Source organism: Bradysia coprophila, unplaced genomic scaffold (assembly GCF_014529535.1).
Source record: "Bradysia coprophila strain Holo2 unplaced genomic scaffold, BU_Bcop_v1 contig_324, whole genome shotgun sequence".
Lineage (NCBI taxonomy): Eukaryota > Metazoa > Arthropoda > Insecta > Diptera > Sciaridae > Bradysia > Bradysia coprophila.
Window position 1 is genome coordinate 2289498 of NW_023503584.1, and position 18488 is coordinate 2307985.

The 18488-nt window shown below is 35.1% G+C and overlaps 1 protein-coding gene across 3 annotated transcripts in view; it reads left to right on the forward strand.

Annotated features, from left to right (window-relative positions):
• LOC119079422 (coronin-1C-like) overlaps positions 1-16763 on the forward strand; it is a 28963-nt gene extending 12200 nt beyond the window's left edge. The window contains exons 2-12 of one of the 3 annotated variants that reach the window (XM_037187325.1): positions 9883-9903; positions 10877-11062; positions 11119-11235; positions 11310-11459; positions 12006-12176; positions 12246-12449; positions 12523-12627; positions 12694-12832; positions 12893-12994; positions 13068-13450; positions 14553-16763. In XM_037187325.1, coding sequence (XP_037043220.1) covers positions 9883-9903; positions 10877-11062; positions 11119-11235; positions 11310-11459; positions 12006-12176; positions 12246-12449; positions 12523-12627; positions 12694-12832; positions 12893-12994; positions 13068-13450; positions 14553-14684 — 1710 coding nt within the window. In that variant the 3' untranslated portion in view covers positions 14685-16763. Of the gene's footprint in view, positions 1-9663; positions 9904-10876; positions 11063-11118; positions 11236-11309; positions 11460-12005; positions 12177-12245; positions 12450-12522; positions 12628-12693; positions 12833-12892; positions 12995-13067; positions 13451-14552 lie in introns of all 3 variants that reach the window. The other 2 variants (XM_037187327.1, XM_037187326.1) reach the window with 2 other exon arrangements.
• The last annotated feature ends 1725 nt before the right edge of the window (positions 16764-18488 follow it).

The following is an 18488-nucleotide window of genomic DNA, read 5'->3' on the forward strand; positions in this document are numbered from 1 at the left end:
ATTAGAAAATAGTTTCACTTTACTTTATTTCCATTTCACTTAACCTTTAATCTGTTATCGAGAACGATGCCAGGTGTATAAGCGATTAGCTCCGAGTAGATTCTCAGAAAAATTTATGATATAAGGCACGAAGCGCACTTATTTCATTTACGTCTCCGCTTTACAAGAAACAATGAAAACTGCTTTCTCTTTCAACTAACGTAAACGATGAGTACACGGAGTGAAGTGCGATTTCAGCTTAAGAACTGAACTAGAAGATCTCGTATCAAACAAACGAAGTAACAGATTTAACGAATATACATCACGATACATTTCGCACCTCTCAAAGGTTCAATTGCATTCAAAATTTTATTCATATTATTGGCTGGATTCGCATACGTAATTCCAATTCAATATTTGTGCTCTTTAAAATTATTTAAACGATAATCTTCACTAGGAAAACAGTTAAGTAAGGTGGTATACCGTCGTTGTTTCGGTTCTTTAATATTCGATGATTTGCTCAGAGCAATTTATGTCTATACCTCAGATATCATACTTAATATATATAACTCAAGAGCGCAGATAAAATCAAATATTAGCTGTTTACCAAACACAATCTTAATTGGGAAATTATGTTTATGATTATTTGCTCGCAATATTTCACTTTGTTTGCTATTTTTTTGCGATTTTTTCTTTACAGTTAATTACTTTTCATTTTTATTGAGTTCAATATGTGCGTTTTCGCAAAATGTAAAATTGAACAACGTTCAATAAATATGGAGTGTGTTTGATGATGAGATCTTTCTAAATGACTTTCATTGGTACTTGCTCTTACACATTGTTAAACTCGGTATGGACAATTGTACATATGTGCCCCGATATACTCACTATCGCCATGTAATTTACTAATTATACCTGGGCCACACATACACCATGACCTGAGCCATTAAAGAAATTACTTGAAATGCATTCGAGTTTTCGAATTTGTTTTTGTTGTCGGAATTTGTAAGTGTCTACATTTCGGATTGATAAGGAATTTTTTAATGTATTTGTGGTGATTCGATTACGAAAAGAGTACTTTTCCACTTTTCGTATACCAGCAGTATAATCAACCTGGATTTCTTTTTCACTTGACACTAGTGTAAGCGAAAATAAATAATGAACGAAACGTTAACAGTAAACGCTATCACGTTATAGTATGAATTACAGTAATGAATGGCCTTATTTTTATTGAATTTGGTTATCGATATCGACGGCCAAAATAATGACAAGCTGGGTATTATTGTATAGTAAAACGCATGTAAAAAAGGAAGTACAAGATTTGAAATCTAACGATTAAATCGATGGAAGTAATAGACCCGATAATAATACTGGTCATATGCTTGCCGTCTGTGACAGGTTAACAAGTACTTTAAGAGAACTTCGTTTCTTGATAGCTTTGGATGACGTTTTGATTGCAGACATTACCTTCGAAGAGACCTTACACGCATTCGAGTGATAGTGGTAAATCCGTGTAACGATGGATATGAGCAGTTTTATATGAGTGTCACAGCTGATAAGAATTTGTCTATGTTTAACTGACATCTCTTCCCGCTGCATGGAAATTGTAATCTTCGTATATGCTGGTTCTAAACATGATTTATTCGTCGAATGTGTTTAATAGAACTTATGAGTTTCAGTGAATGACAATGTAAAAATAGTATGCATCGCTCGGTGCTGAAGCCAGGGCCTATTTTTAAGGAATTTAATTTCCAAAAATTTCCCAAATTTCACAAAAATTCTTCCGAAGTAATCAGTTAAGCTCAAAGACATGAAAAACAACTAAAAAGGCAGTAAAAACAACATTTACGATGCAATCTGTTGTGTTTTTAGATGAAATGACGAAAAATGATGGAAAAATTTGAGAATTTTTGGAAATTTAATTTCCTTAAAATAGGCCCTGGCTGAAGCAAAACATTCAATGCGACTGTCACGCTTCCTTTAAAAGCGGACGCAAACGGTTGATTTATTCAAAACTTCGCTCCTTGTTGTGGAAAAGTTAGAAGAACTGTGAAGTTCTAAAATGTCTTCACAAACGTCAGGTCCTATCAGCATTACCATCGAACTCTCGAATACGAAATTCGATGGTTGTGTCCTGTCAAATTACCGTTTCTTTTTCCACGACTAAATTTCGCATTTTCTTTCCACAAATCCAATATTAACCCATCGATTGACAGTCTCGCTGCTAGCAATCTAGCAGTCTAAACAGTCAGTTCTGCTTGATTTTATGTTTGTCAATCTGACACAAATGTTTGCGAGAATACCTATAATGCCGCTAGATACCTGCTTAAGGTAGGTCAGTCTATTTTACTGAGCAATTTTTATACTTGGAGGCATTTCAATTTTTTTGACAGTCTTGATTCGAAGACGAATGTTCAACTGCATCCATCAAACTCCCACAAAATTGTGTGGTATGCATGCATGAAAGTCGCTGGCTTTATTCAGCGACTTTTCCAATTTTCTATTTGAATCAATTTTTCTATTCCACACAATCGACATGTCTGCTAATTATTTCGTTAACTTAAACCGAAACAATTTCTTTCTGTTATTATTCCGTTTAGACGCACCAATGGACATGAGCTTCTCTATTTTCCGGTTAAGACAAAAGCGCACACATAACGAAGCCAAGCGAATTTCATGCGTTTTATACTTCGTAGCGTACAAACCGATTACCTGATAGGAAATTCATGATACGTATATATTCAATGGTTGGTCTGATAATGTAAAGCATTTGAAGAAAAAAAATGTAAAGTTAATGTCTAGACATAATGAAGAAATTAGTTTAAAACGAAAACAAATAATTGAAAATAACCAAAAGAAAAATGGAATCAGAAAATCAGCATAAACGACTGCCAACTGCCACTGTTATTACACAATCAATTTTTTTTTGTGTTTTTGTTTTGCATCTTAGTATTACACATTTTCACCATAACCGAACTGTAACAATAATTAAGTTGCTGATACAAAAGCATTGCCGTTCTTGTGTGTTTTTTACGGAATTTTTGCGCGCCAGAGATATAGTCGAGGAAATGCCACAAATATCAGTTGTTTTTTTCCAACAAAAATCTCTTTTTACATATTTACGTTTCCGCTTGAAGAAATGTTTACAATTATCCAGCGTTAATAAGTAACGATATACATACATAAAGTACATCTACAAGCAGTTACAGAGTTATTGTACAATATGGTCGTTACGGATGGAAGATATGCAAGTAAAACATTTTTCCTCAAATTTTAATGTTTAGGTTTGGTGCTCTTTTTTCGGGTTTGAGTGATTTTGAATAAGATTTTGTGCGCTTTATATAAGGCACGGTCATACCTATTGATTTTTTGTCAAATTGAATAATTTCGCACTGGAAGTGCGATCAAAATTTGAACAGACCAGTCTCTCAGAATCGGATAGTCATTCTCTTATTGACAACAATGACTAAAATTAGCGATTATTTCTGGGTTGGTGTTTTCTTCTAGGGGTCACTGAGTTCTAGGGATTTTTTTGGGATTATTTTGAAATGAATACCCTCTCGGTTTACTTAACTCATGAAGTAAAAGATTTTGCATCAAACATCAGGCGATCATTTTAACAGACCTTGTTGCCGTTTTTGAACGGTCATTTAGTTGATCAGCTAATTGAACAGTAATGTCATACAGTTTCAATTTCCTGCTAAAATAAGGAATTTTTTTCCGGATGGAATTTCGTTGGTAATCTGATCCGATAAATAAACAGACAATGAATTGAAGAAGGGGTATTGTCAAAACCAAAAAATCAAAAAAATAAAGTAAAGTCCAGTGCCGTACTGAAACTGAAATGAAATGAAACTGACTAATATCCACGTAAATAATCTAAATAAAGGCTCAAAAGACGTCGAATCTGGTAATGCAAAACTAACTCAATCGCCCTTTAGAGAACTCGGAAATAATCCGAAAAAGACATAATTTGTAGGTGGTGTCAGTAGTTGATGCCAGAAACGCCGACTTTCTTTTTGGCCAACAGTGTCAGATAAAATTCAGAAGTGGAATTCAGAATGCACCACTGACACTCTCTACTGACTCCAATATTATAATGTTCAGCTTCCCGTGCCTTGATTGACATACTTCTTCGCTGTAACAGTTTACATTTAAAGAAATAATAAATTAGTGGCAGTAATGATAAGATTACGAGCGAAGCGAGCTCAGTTTTTATTCCAGTAGTAATTTCATGTTATTTTTTTGCTATGTCCAAGCGGGGATTCGCTGCAAGTGACAATGGGTATTTCTTGGTAAATCTCTCAACAGGTCAAATCAAAGGTTAGGAAAGATATTGACACTATTGACACTTTAGAAACCATTCCACCTCCGGCTTGACCTCCGGACTATTGCCGAGTTCTCTACATTTCGAATGACTTTTGTATTACCTTAGCACGACATGTTCATGAGCCCTTTATTTATAAACCTAATGTTAAAACTGATGTCTAAACTACTCACTATTTGAATCAGAAAATGATTCAGCGATACGTCTGTGATCTACAAAGTACCTAGTTTAAAAAGGTGATCTTACGAGCAAATCAAAATAATCTTAAACGAAGAAGATGAAATTGAAATAGCGCAAGAGTTGTCGACAGTTAAACTTGACTTCCGAAAAAAATCTGAAATTCCTTATCACTCAGAAAGTCAATGACCAATGCCGCTTGCACCGGCTATGAGTCAACCAGATTAAAGTAGATTGTTAATACTTCGACTTTAGAATTATCAGATAAGCTTAATCCGGCACTGCAATCACCTTATACCATAACCATATGTATGTAGTGCCTTCGACATTCCTCAAAAATGTTTTAATAAATAATTTCATTTCCTTTTAAATTGCTCGGTGCAGAATGCGAAGCCAACAATGTATCAACACAACGAACAAGTGTTGTACGAAAATATATTCGGTGTACTTCCATGTTGTAGTTTTGCTAGTCGAGTCAGGTTAGCGTAGATAAGGAACTGTTGATATGTTCGTTAATTAAATGGTAATTACATGAATCGAAATCGGAATTAATTGATTTAAATTTAATTTCATGTCTACAAGGCATTACCTAACGCTGTTCCTTAAAATCGTTTACCAATGCATGAATGAATTATTCTGACTCCGAACCGCATTTGGTTCGATTAAAAACATTTTATTAGTTCGGTCAAAAAACAATTAAAAATATTTCATAACATTTACCATATGTAACGTCTCATTTATATATACACATATGCCGCAGCAGTCCATAGCGCAGCACTATGCATAATAAAGCAATCACTCGAGAATATTATTTGTTTTAATTTTAAAGAGCTCCGATGATATATTGGATTGAGACATCAATCACGTACTTGTCACAAATCAATTAAAATGCATCAACAACTTCGTACACAGTATGCAGACCAATTGATTTATGGAAATGATTTGAATGCGTATCACGCAACAAGTTTTATAATTTAGGTGATAGATTTCTGAAATAATTACGTCGTTAAAAATTGAGCTGTGCCCGATGCAACAACAAATCATATTTTATGAGTTTATAGCGCCTCGGTCTTCTCTTTATACAAAAAACATAGCTAACGCCGACCCGTACGAAACACCTATTCGTATCAAAAGCCTTTAATGTGAAACTCTTCATTTCTCTTACTTCATTTTCTTCTCTGCTGAAAAACTATTCTCCCTTTAAAATCACTTACATTATCCACTCTTTGCCTTGTTATCATATACAACTAAATTGCCGGAGGCAATATAGACAGCCCCGTACGAAGACAAATTTCATAAATTCCTATTTAAACAGCTATATACCGCTATATTTAACTATATTTCACTATAAATAAACATTTCACAGATAAATATATGTTATTATATAGCTCTATATGCCTGTATATAGCTCAATATAGCTGTATATAGGTATATATAGATGTCCGTATATGGAATCCCTGAAACCCCACACACATAACAAATTATTTTCATGTTAACAGAAACTCTCTAAGTATCATTTTTCCCAAGATATTTCTATTTTACTAAAATCCAATATGGTCGCCGGCAGCCATTTTGTTAGGAGACCGGAAATAGTACCGACGCTTTACATTCGTTAATACCTTTCAAACAAAAAAAAATTCATGAAATTCGGTCAAAATTTACTCGAGATATTGTCAAAATACACCACGTTCACTGTACTTCCGAGTAGCCAGATAAGAGCTCACTCCAAGAGACCTAGCTCACGCTCCGGAGAACATAATTTCATAAAATTTGTTTTCCCTGATTGGTACGGTCAATACCTATCTAATAAAGCTAAAACAGACGAAATATGTTCAAATGTGGCCGACCTACAAGCAAAAACTGCTTGCCGCCCTGTGCCTGTTCCACACCAAGGGGTCTAACTCACGAGTCGGTCATCCGATTTCCATAAACTTTTTTTTTGTCGATCGGTATTGTAAATACCTTTTATTTGACGTATCACTTACAAGTTTAACGTTTAAATGTCCGGAGATATCTTCGAAAAACCGTAAAGCACTTATTGGGCCACAGCTCGGGAGGGGTCGATCCAAAATCACTCATCTTCGAACTTAGCCTGTCTTTTGACATTACCAAACGGGAAAAAAAGAATTTTCAAAATCGGATGCGTTTTACTCAAGTTATCGTGCAGACGGACAGACGGACAGACGGACATTTTTTTTTTCGCGGATTTGGCATCTCTAGACAACCACAATAGGTTTCCCCTTACTCAGGGAGTCCAATTCGACGTGTTACAAACGTATGCGTAAACCTATAAGACCCCAGTACTTCGTACGGGTCTAAAGATGCAGAAACCGCAGAAGTGTATCGCAACAAATCTGTTACTTCATTTGTGAAAAGTACAAAGTTACTTCAACATTTTTTCCATACAAATTCCATAGTAGAAGAGGACACCAGCTCAACGCTCATTCTAGGTGGCGTTGTCGATAGCAGACGAAACGTTTTTTTTATATCAGTAATTTTTAAAGAGAAACAAAATAGACGAAGTTTTGAACACGATAGAATATTCTTGGAAAGGACAATTTTACCTTCGTGTCTGTATGTGCAGTGATGTATACGTGCAATTCAAAACCGGTACCGGAAAAATGGTCAGCTGTGGTTCATTCAAAAATCTCACAATACATTTAATAAACTAGACTCGTCCTTTTAAAAATCTCTTCTTATACCATAAACATGTCAACACTCCTCTTTCTCAAATCTTTATTAACCTAAGAAGTATACTGTTACCTGTGGCTCATAAGCAAACTCTTGCGAATTAGTAAAACTTCATAATCACAAAACGAAATTTTACTTTATGGCCGACCTTTGACTTTGTATAATACCAATTTTGTGGTGCTGGTTATTACACAAAAAATTTAATTAATTGTGCGGTCACTGATACGCTCATTTATTAATTATTATTATTGAATCGACAACAATGTGAACCATCTTCACGGGAATCGACCAGTACACCAGCGAAACGCCTTTTCACGTTTGCTATTATTTTGCGGTTTCGCTGAGCAATAAAATAATTTATTTTTTTCTTGCGATTCAATTTGTGCGCGGTCATTAATCTCTTTCTAAATTAAACAACCCGAAATTTTTCTGTATAGCCAATCTGCGGAGTGAAATTTATTTTATTTATTTTTTCTTTTTTGCTAATAAACTAGACTCAAAACACATTTGTTATTAAATATTAATTTAATGATAAAAAATATGATTTTTTTTTCGTTACTTTGCAATTTATTTATTAAAATTTATTTTCTTTTCTACTTGAGCGTTTGCTAGAAAAAAACTTGGATTTTCTGCGAAATATTGTCGGTCAATTGCTGAGTGTTGCGATTTGTTGTTAAAAAAAAACGAACTTCTTGTTATATTATATGTATTTGTTTGCTACATGTTTGTCCGTACTGGTTCTCCCTTTTATAACATACTTGTCGCGTCGGTCATTTTTCGGTAGAAATGGATTCTTCATAGTTAAGAGCTAATACATAAATTTGTTGAAATAAAGCATAAAGCTGGGAGGCAAAATACGAACACTCATTAAGAGCAGTCGATACTTCGTTAAAATGCCTACATTTGTGAGTTTCGTATTTAATGTAAGACGACAATAATGGCCACAAGTATGTAAGCTTTCAATAAAAAATCGATTTATTTGTAGCAGTTTCACGAGCTCTGAGAGCTCAACTGGTCAAAATGTCATAAACAAATCTACTTTTATTGAAATCTAACACATTTGTAGTCTTACATTTTTCAAAAGGGATTTTTGTAAAAATTTATGAGCTGGTCCTTTCTTACAAATTAAACTGCTTATAGGTCTTTATACGGTTTTATCACTAAAACTTGCGTGCGTGTGACTATTTCACCTATTTAAAGTGTCTGTACTTACGTATAAGAGCTTTTTATTGCACGAGTGGACGAGCTGAACAGCTGAAGCAAGTTCATGTCCAAATTTTAATGAGGTCGACTGTATAGTGTGAAACTTCCAAATGTAGGCCATTAATTTCAGCGAGCGAAAATGATTTTGTTTTGGTGTACACATTTCTGGCGACCTCGTGTCCAGAAGGGTGATGTAAATACAATAATATTTTTTATTGGCTTAGTTTCATGATATTACTAAAGTTACTAAAGTAACTTTTAAGTTTCTAATAACAAAGTGTCCGCGAAATAAGTATTGCTCTTCGGACAATTGTTAGTAGTTGTAATAGTTGTAAGTCCTGAATATAAAACTTCTAGAATCAACAGCTTTCCTTTTGTAATTACTTTTGGATTATTTATTTATGAATTACCTAGCAATAAAGCTCAAAGTAGATTTTGTTTTTATATTTACAGTAAAGTTTAGAGGTAACTTGATCCCATTTATTTGCTTCGTGATGCATGAGACTTACCGGTCGAACTCAGTTAATATCCATTTTACGTCAAAGCTATGAAAATGTTAAGAAATGTCTAAGGGATAGATTGCGATTTTCACTTATAATTATGCTGACGCAAAACTTTTGTAGACTGTTATGATACGGGGAAGAAGTCAAAATATCAGTTATTTTTAACTCGCCTGTGCTTGTCATTGAAATGTTTCATATTCATTTTGGCAGATCCCGCAAGGCAAATAAACATTACTGATCCGAATTCGATTTCCTTCTATCTCGTCATGAATATCTCCGTGTGCTTCACCGTTTTAGATCTGCGAGTATTACTAAAACGGAGATCCGGAGATCCAAAACGGTGAAGTGCGATTACGGCTTAACAGTCAATAGAAACTTTGCGCAAATGACGTATAACATTTAAGTAAACTTATAAGTTGGAAATTATAAGTAACATTCCAGGACTTATTGTATGGGTATGAGACTTACAAGTAATAAACTTTTGTACACATGCTGTACGAAGAACTTACATAAGAAAATTATAAAATTGTCAAGTTCTACGTCGACCCATAAAGTGAAAATCGCAATTTTTCCAATTTATTGCCTCACATTCTTGTTACTATATAGAGACCCATGCTTTCAAGGGTATTTCGGCACTATCGAAGTAATGTTTATTGACTGAAAATGATGGGTAATTTATGAATCAAAGAAATCAAGTGTTCAAGTTGCTGCTTAACTTTACTGCAATTATTTTTTGTTCTTTCGCTTTTTTTGATTTTTTTTTCTTTTCTTTTATTTTTTTAGTGAACTGATGTTGTCGTGTTAGTTAGTTATAACATCTTTAATTCAACGTACTGCGTCTACGTTATCCATACAAAAATTTACTTAAAGAAAAAACTCAATAAATTTTCTTTTATTCATTTCAACGTTTTTCATCATACAATTAAAAAAAAAAACCAATCGCATGATACTCTAAATGGACCTGAACTGATTTTTTTTGAATTGGCATTTTATCAAAATTAGAATACGATGACAAACTCACAGGTAAACAAAATTTACATTCATTTTTATGTTGTTAATTAATTTTAGCTTATCCACACATGTCCATCACATTATATTTAAGTTCGTTCTAATCTTTGTAGCTGTTCTAGCTTGCTTACAGCTCAATTGTGTTAGTTTAAAAAAATGATAAGAGATGTCGCTGCATTGATCTTACAGAGCGGAAGCAACGCCATCTGTTATCATTTTTCTGATTAGTATACAGTCCACTGTTCATCGTTTTCCGTAAAAAGGACAATAAAATTGAAACTCCTCGTACTTCACAGACTTTCTATTCACTTCCAACAAAATCACGTATCATTAATTTCCATTATAGTCGGTCACTTTTCTGTAGTTTATAGGGTTTCAATTGGTCTATTTATGTTAATTGTGGTCTCTTCTAACAAGGCCAATTTTTGTGTTTATGTCCTTTATTGTAATGTTTTGTTTGTCGGCGTTGAAGGAAACTATGTCCAAGGATTATAAAGCGAGAGACAATAGTCACATGGGCAAAATATTCTCAGACCATAAAACGAATCGTCATACCTCATACAGAGACTAAATAATCAAAACTTTCGATTTTGCTATTAATCCACTTTCCTCTGTAAAAGTGGTCTGCGATCCATCTGTCATTCAACTGTCGTGCTGGAGATTCAATTTTATGGGTTGTCAAAGAACCCTGTTAGACGTCAAGAAAGAGCAATGTCTGAGAGTTAATGTGTCCGGAGCTTTTTTTCATATATGAAATCCTACATAATGTTTGTTAATGATCTCTTCATTTCACGTCGAAAAAGATTCTACAAAGCAATACCTCTTGGATATGGACCAGACTTAGTCGATCAAAAGTTCCGACAACACTTTCCATAACACACTCTCCCATCGTTACATCAATCCCTCAGATTCTCCCAATAAATTTTTAGTTCTAATGTTTTGAGGTAATCTTTTTACCAAGCCAATAACTCAACACATTTTCCCTCAGCTATGGTTTCGAGGTGTTCGACCATCGAAATTCCGCCACATCTACGGTCAATCGTCCCGTAAAGAGAGCTGCTACACCGACATCAGTGTTGTTCGCAGCGGGAACGATGGCAATTTCTGTGCAGTCAATCCAATACTGTTGGCTATAGTGGCCGATACAGCGTTCGTTGTAATCCCGTTGAGCCAGGTATGGTTTGACAATCATAAATTCAATGTTCGATAGAGTTAAAGTTTCGTTGTTAGGCTGGTCGAATTGACTTCCAATGCTGCAAAGTTATTGGACACACTGGACAGATTCTCGATTTGAAATGGAATCCATTCAACGATAATCTTATCGCATCAGCGTCCGACGATTGTACTGTAAGTCATTCATTAACGAATATATACGCGGTGTCGTTGATGTTGATGAAAAAATAATTCTTTTCTTTGATCAGATTCGAATTTGGGAAATACCAACGGAAGGATTGACTTCCAATTTAACTGAAAGTCTTGTGGAACTTCAAGGTCATATGCGAAAAGTGTTGCAAGTTGAATGGCATCCAACAGCTAACAATGTTTTGATTAGTATTGGTTTCGATCAATCGGTAAGTGAAATTATTATTGTCATTAACATAACTCATCTGTTATCGACTCAGAAACTGCTCCAGACACCGTTTCTTTTATAGCAAATTTAATGTTAAAATAAACGAAGTAATAGAATTTAATCTGTTGATTTCAAATCTTGTACTTCAATTTTGTTAAACATGCATTCTACTATATAAATGACATCAAATTACCCAGAGCTTGTCATTATTTTTGTCGTCGTTATCGATAACAGATGGAGGTCAAAAACCGGCATGCAATTGACGGCTTATGCTACGTTGAGCTGTTTCGTATGATTAATTCCACAAAAATGCTTTGTGCACACAAATTCAAAGGTAAAGACAGCCGTGAATTTACGCCCTTTCAGAATCTGTCACTTTTTTTTGAATTAAAACACTGTTTCGCATCTGGTACAAAAATACTTTGATCGATGGAAGTACATAATTGAGTCGATAATAATACTGGTCATATGCTTGCCGTCTGTAACAAGTTGCCGATATCGAAATGAAGTTGTTTTGAATTCACAAATTTCGTGAACTTGTTTACAGATAATAATCTGGGATGTGTCCAACCAAACCGATCAAATACTTAAAACAATCAATTGCCATAATGATATGATTTATTCGCTGGCGATAAATCGTGATGGGTCACTTCTGGCCACTACTAGCAAAGATCGTAAGTTAAGGATTATAGAACCACGAACTGCAATCGTTGTTTCGGTAAGTGGTAATGAATTCATTCTTTTCCATGTCAGTTTGACTTACCCAATCAAAATGAATCCGTTTCAGGAAGGAACATGTCACTTGAGTTCGAAATGTTCGAAGGTAACATTTTTGGATAATGGCAAGGTGTTAACGACAGGATTTTCTCGACATTCCGATCGACAATATGCTATCTGGGATCAGCATGACCTAAAGAAACCGTTAGCATTGGAGGTGATGGACAGTTCGAGTGGTGTTGTGACTCCTTACTTTGATTATGATACGAAAGTCGTAAGTTGAAGCTCTTCAATTTCTTGATGTAAATGTCAGAATTGCTGAACTGTATTGTCATTTAATGATTTAGCTCTATCTCGCTGGAAAGGGCGATGGGAACATAAGGTATTACGAGATTGTCGAGGAACAACCATACATCTATTACTTGAATCAATTTCTGTCGGGACAGCCACAAGTAAGACAAAATTTTCCTGAATCTCCTCTCGCTTCTCTCTTAACTAATTTGTTTTCGAATCAATAGAAAGCACTCGGTTTCATGCCCAAGCGCGGCTTGAATACCAATCAATGCGAAGTGTTCCGTTTCTATAAGCTACACGCAACTGGTAACATATGTGAGCCAATATCAATGATTGTGCCCAGGAAGTCAACTCTTTTTCAAAGTAAATTTTAGAATTGAGTCTGGTCAATCATCTGGTGTGTCATTTTTGGTTTATTTCTAGCCGATTTGTATCCAGACACCGTGTCCGACATTCCAGCAACGAATGCTCAAGAATGGTTATCGGGACGTAATGCCCAGCCCATTATGATGTCTATGCAAACTGGTAATTTTCGATTTTGTTTTTTTTCTCGATGAAATCTTTTGCATTCACACACCACTCGTCCCTTTTGATCCAGGTAAAAGCATTATGTTGAAAAACAACAAGCAGCAAAAACATGACAACAAGCAATCGACGAACGATTCCAATTACAATAACAACCTGAAGCAAGTACATAACGGAAACAATGGGAACAACGAGAACGATAACCAGAAATACGACAACAATTCCAAGAAATTCGCATTTCTGGCACAACAAACCATTCCGGACTATCGGCCGCAACAGATTAATGATAAAAATCAGAAAACGTCGACCAATCAAAGCACCAAATTTCATCAGCTACAGGCGATATTCGGCCATCAAGGTGCTAATATCAAAGACATCGCTAATTTGCAGAATAATCTGATAAGCTCGACAAACAGTTCGTTGGAGAATCTGAATTTGATCAATTCGGAAAATGAGGTGAGTGTCTCTCATATGTACTGTTCGAAGAACAAACGGTTTGAATCTAAGTGTCTCTAGTAATCGAAAGTTATGCTGGTGAGGATATTTTCATCCTAATGCCTTGCCACCAGACTGTTTCCCTTTATTCTGTCATCCAGTGTCGAAAGTCTTATTTATCATTTTGCAATTTGATCTAAAACACAACTGCTAGCTATCCAGTGGCGCCTTTAATGCATATTCTATCCCAAAGTGAAAGGCGGCACTGCCGCACATTTCCATTCTAAATTTTTGTAATCCACTCAAAATGTTTCACATTTCTAATGAGCTATATAAAAAAGCTTAAGGCCAGGTTATGCGTCCTGACATATGTGCGATATATCGGACCATAAGCTGACCTTAAGGCCAGGTTATGCGTCCTGACATATGTGCGATATATCGGACCATAAGCTGACCTTAAGGCCAGGTTATGCGTCCTGACATATGTGCGATATATCGGACCATAAGCTGACCTTAAGGCCAGGTTATGCGTCCTGACATATGTGCGATATATCGGACCATAAGCTGACCTTAAGGCCAGGTTATGCGTCCTGACATATGTGCGATATATCGGACCATAAGCTGACCTTAAAGCTTTCTAAAGCACACTCTTACAATTTGATTTAATATTTTGGAACCTTCGAAAGCTTGGAAATAATTGTGGCATAAAGTATCCTCTACAAGCTCCGGATTTTTTCAAAGCTTTTTGACGCTAGGTCAGCTCTATACCTTCGAAGGCTCACAGTTCAAGATATAGCTAGCAATCGCCAAATCGAAAGTCTTCTCCAATAAAAATGCTGAATCGACATCGACATTCACTTAAAGTGTCGCTTAATGTTAAATACAAGAAATCTCTTACTTCATTCGTTTCATGCAGTTCACGGTGACAGAGGTCATTTTCGTGGTTTTATTTATGTCGATAAAGTCAGACATTTCAAAATGGTGTACATCGACCTTCGGGCATGGAAATAATGCGGTATCCTCGTAACGTAGTTAGATATTATTTCCATGCCGATGCGTCCCAATGCTATATACCTGTTGTATAACCTTGAAACTGACATTGCCATTTCCTTATCGTTTCCAGTTACGCAAAGCATTCACCCTGCAAACGGAGGAGATAAAAAACCTGAAAAATCAACTGTCCAGCTCGGAACAACGTGTTAAAGAGTTGGAGGCCGAGCTACATCGATTACAGTTGCAGCTGAATAGGAAGTAGACAGAACTGAATTGCTGATGCAGAGTTGTATTATGATGGCATGGCTTAGGCTTTTTCCCGGCTATATAAAATGTAAAATGTTAAATTTACAGTGATTTTTGCGACATGACAATATTTACGTAATGTCATTCATCATCAATTTAGCCAAAATAAAAGAGAGAAAATCGAGCGTTTGTCGTAGTAGATATGGACCGGGACGAAATTAATTTTCTTTTTCGTTCAATCGAACGGACCGATTTGTTTTCCGCTCGTGATTGGGTTAAATCAATTTTTGTTTTATTGTGATTGTAAGTACTTTTCTTTCTCAATGTTCTTTTTGTTCGTCTCTAGTTTAATGATTTGTTTGTTTTTAAAATAGTTAAAAAATTTTCATTGTTATTATTATATGCTAATATCGGTAGGATAAAGTGAACAGACAAATTCGAGCGTCTAGTGAAATCTGTATGCAGATGAAGATGAAAATGTTACAGGTTCAATACATCGGTAGTAAACTCGTAAGCGAATATGAATTGTGAATGGTCCGAATTTAATATTTTAGTTAGATTAAGTTCTGATCGTAGAAAACAGTGGGTGAGAAGAGGATATGTTGTATGAATGGAGGAAACGCACAACACTTTGATGTGCGTGAAAGAGGATAACCCTCAATTCTTTGTTGGTTTCAAATATCTTTGTAGCTATCAATGAACGCAATGCTTCAAAGAGTCTTTTAATGCTTTCGCTTAATTTATTAGATTAAGATGAATACTGAAATGTTGAACCTTCTGTTTAATGATGATTGGAGTGCTAACCATTTAGGTCGTCCAATCATTTTCGGAACAGAACAAACAAAATTATCGAAATGGATTGACTCATCAGTGAATTGTGGAACACACTTTCTTGATTTTCACGAAACTCCTTTGATTCGTATCTGGTTGAGGAAATGAATGGAAAGAGAAATTTATTGATTGATGAGTGAGACACGACGCGAGTTCTGTAATGACGGCATTTCTTTAACGGCCAAGGTGTCGTTGCATTACTATTACTTCTTTTGTTTAAAAAATCGTTTGGTGGTAAATCTTTTACTTCATTAGGTTTACCAAACGTTTTGCAAAAAAAGTAGCCAGAGATCTTATTCTTCTAGTCGTTTTCGATAACAGATGAGTAATCGTTTCTAAAAGATCCGAATGAAAGAAATTTCCGTTCATAGAACATTGCAAATGAATTCTCCTTTTCAATTTGTTTATTGAAAATAACAAACGATCCATCCATCTAATGCTTGGAATTATTTGATGCCTGATTCGACCCAAAACTTGAATGTGTTAATGACGTCAAACCTGACCAGAAACCTACCAGATTTATCTGAAAGATTTGTTTAAATACAGTCGATCATAGCCGAAGTTTACTGAACAGAGCATAATCCAACGCTCCAACACCCTCTGAAAAAGTATTATTTATTCTAAATGATGAAATCGATTAGTTCGTAGCGCGTTTTTTTATTATTTAACCTTTTTTTGTACCAACTTTGCTGATGCTGTCGGCTTTAAATTAACAAAATTTTAACACTGTTCCACTCGTGAAGTTTTGACCTTCTTGCAAACGGCAAGCATTCCACCAGTACCAGATCTGTTACTGTTGAATTTTCCGCAGATTGATACGAAATCTTTTACTTCATTAGTATTAACATTTTGCCCAGCTAATATTTATCGCTTTATTTCTGTCGATTCCGTCGCATTTAACAGATGACTGGTCGTTTGCAAGAGGTTGCTTTTTACCATAATTATGTGATTGTAATAATGTAAAAGGAAAGAAAGAAATGAAAATTTCGAAAATGAAAGATGAAAAATGCACAACCACAAAACACAAGAGAAAATATCAAATACAAAACAAAAAAATAACGAAAAGTATTAATTTTTAAGTATATATCAATCTAATTGTTAAGAGAACAACGCTTTTGTACCGAGACAGACAAAAAAAATATTTGTAAAATTCTATGGACAATATCAAATTTACAACAAAAAAATATATTTTGATAACGCAAATTTCTTTAGGCTATCCAAAGCATAGCATAGAAAAAGAAACCGAAATAAATGTGTGTGCTGCATAAAAACAAGTGTTCGATTTTTTATTTCAATAAGTTCACGAATTATCAGAATCGAAGTAATGATGACATTTCGAATGCCTTACTTTACATTGTGGTGAATGATGGAAATGTTGATTCTTCCGAGGCTAATAATCAAAAAGCCATTTCCATCATTATGTCAAATTGAAGTGTGATATGGGGGGATATCGAGGTAAGCTTTGCCGCCGTGAAATGAAATGACTATCATCTTCTTAAATGACATTGACAATCATAAGAATTCAATTTTCTCTAATACTTCAGCAAACTTTTGAGTAGCCTAAGGTGAGTATTGTATCATTTGAAACCTCTTGACTATAGAATGAGATGTAAGTCATTGCAATTAATTTTATACAAAACCGTTGCTCACGGTTCTTTTAAATTTCACGGACGTACACCAAATTTTCGTGAAATCTTTTTTTTTCTAATTTGTCCTTAGAAATTTTAATCGGAAAACGTTGGTACTGTCATAAACTTAGAACAGCCTCCAATAATTTCAGTCAAATCCACAATTTCCTCAGTCTAAATTTTTTTGACATGTTCTTCCAGAATCGCTAGGGGGCCAAAAAAGTAAGCTACAAAATGTTCCTTAATAATAGAACTATGAATGTTCCAGGTGAATGCTCAAGGAAAGACAAAGATCGAATATTTGTTTGATGTAATCATAGTCGATGTCCTAGTCCTATAATTTTTTAGGCTGACAGAGAGAATACACTACAATCAACCATCCTTTCGGACAAAGACACTTAGGTTTCCTCGATCTGACTTATAAATACCTATATGGTTTAGCAATAACGTTGCTAATAAAAAGCAATATGTGGGACATATAGCAGTAATGAACAAGTTTTTGAACAGATGACGAAAAGTGTATGTTGCCGATGATACACCGAAACAATGCTGATTTGTCCTGTATTCGTCTATAATGTTAAATGCAAACGGTAAAACGTTCCATTTTTACGTTACATACGACTGATACAGACGGCAAGCATATGACCAGTTATTATCGGGTCTATTACTTCCATTGATCAAAACATTTTTCTTATTTCAAATCTTGTACTGAGGGATTTTTTTTAAATGGTCCAGCCTCGGTCGGAGCTATTTTTTAGTGACTCTTTGTTAACATGAACAGATGGCCCTTTGCCACTATAGTCTAAAACCGCAATCTTTTAATTTAACTTCCACTAAAAGTCGAAAAAGTGTGTTTTTTGTCCGTGATTTACTGCCGCTACAGGCTATGGACATACATGTGTGTGGGCTCAATGGATAGGTGACCAGAATGGCTGAAGGTCGGTGATAATTTTTTGTCGCTGAATGATGATGGCGCCGATTATTACTTTCATTTTAGCGCATTTTGTACAGCTACGAGTTTGGCTTCAGCTTTTGAGGCTCTCTCATTGGTCTCATTCGACATCTTTTTTTCCCTTTGGTTTTTTTCATTCATTTCTTAACCTGCTGCAGACGGCAAGCATATGACAGTCACTGGTCACCAGTATTATTATCGGGTCTATTACTTCCATTGATCAAAGTATTTTTAGTCCGAAATGAAATGCAACTCCTTCGATTCTAGTTACAATATTTATTTGCTTCTATCTTACATCTACTGGATGCTATAACAGAATGAATCTTAAAACTAAGAGAACCTCCGTTCTAACATATATATACATAATACACAATAATCATTCGCGCTTATATGTTCAAAGTTCACCTGC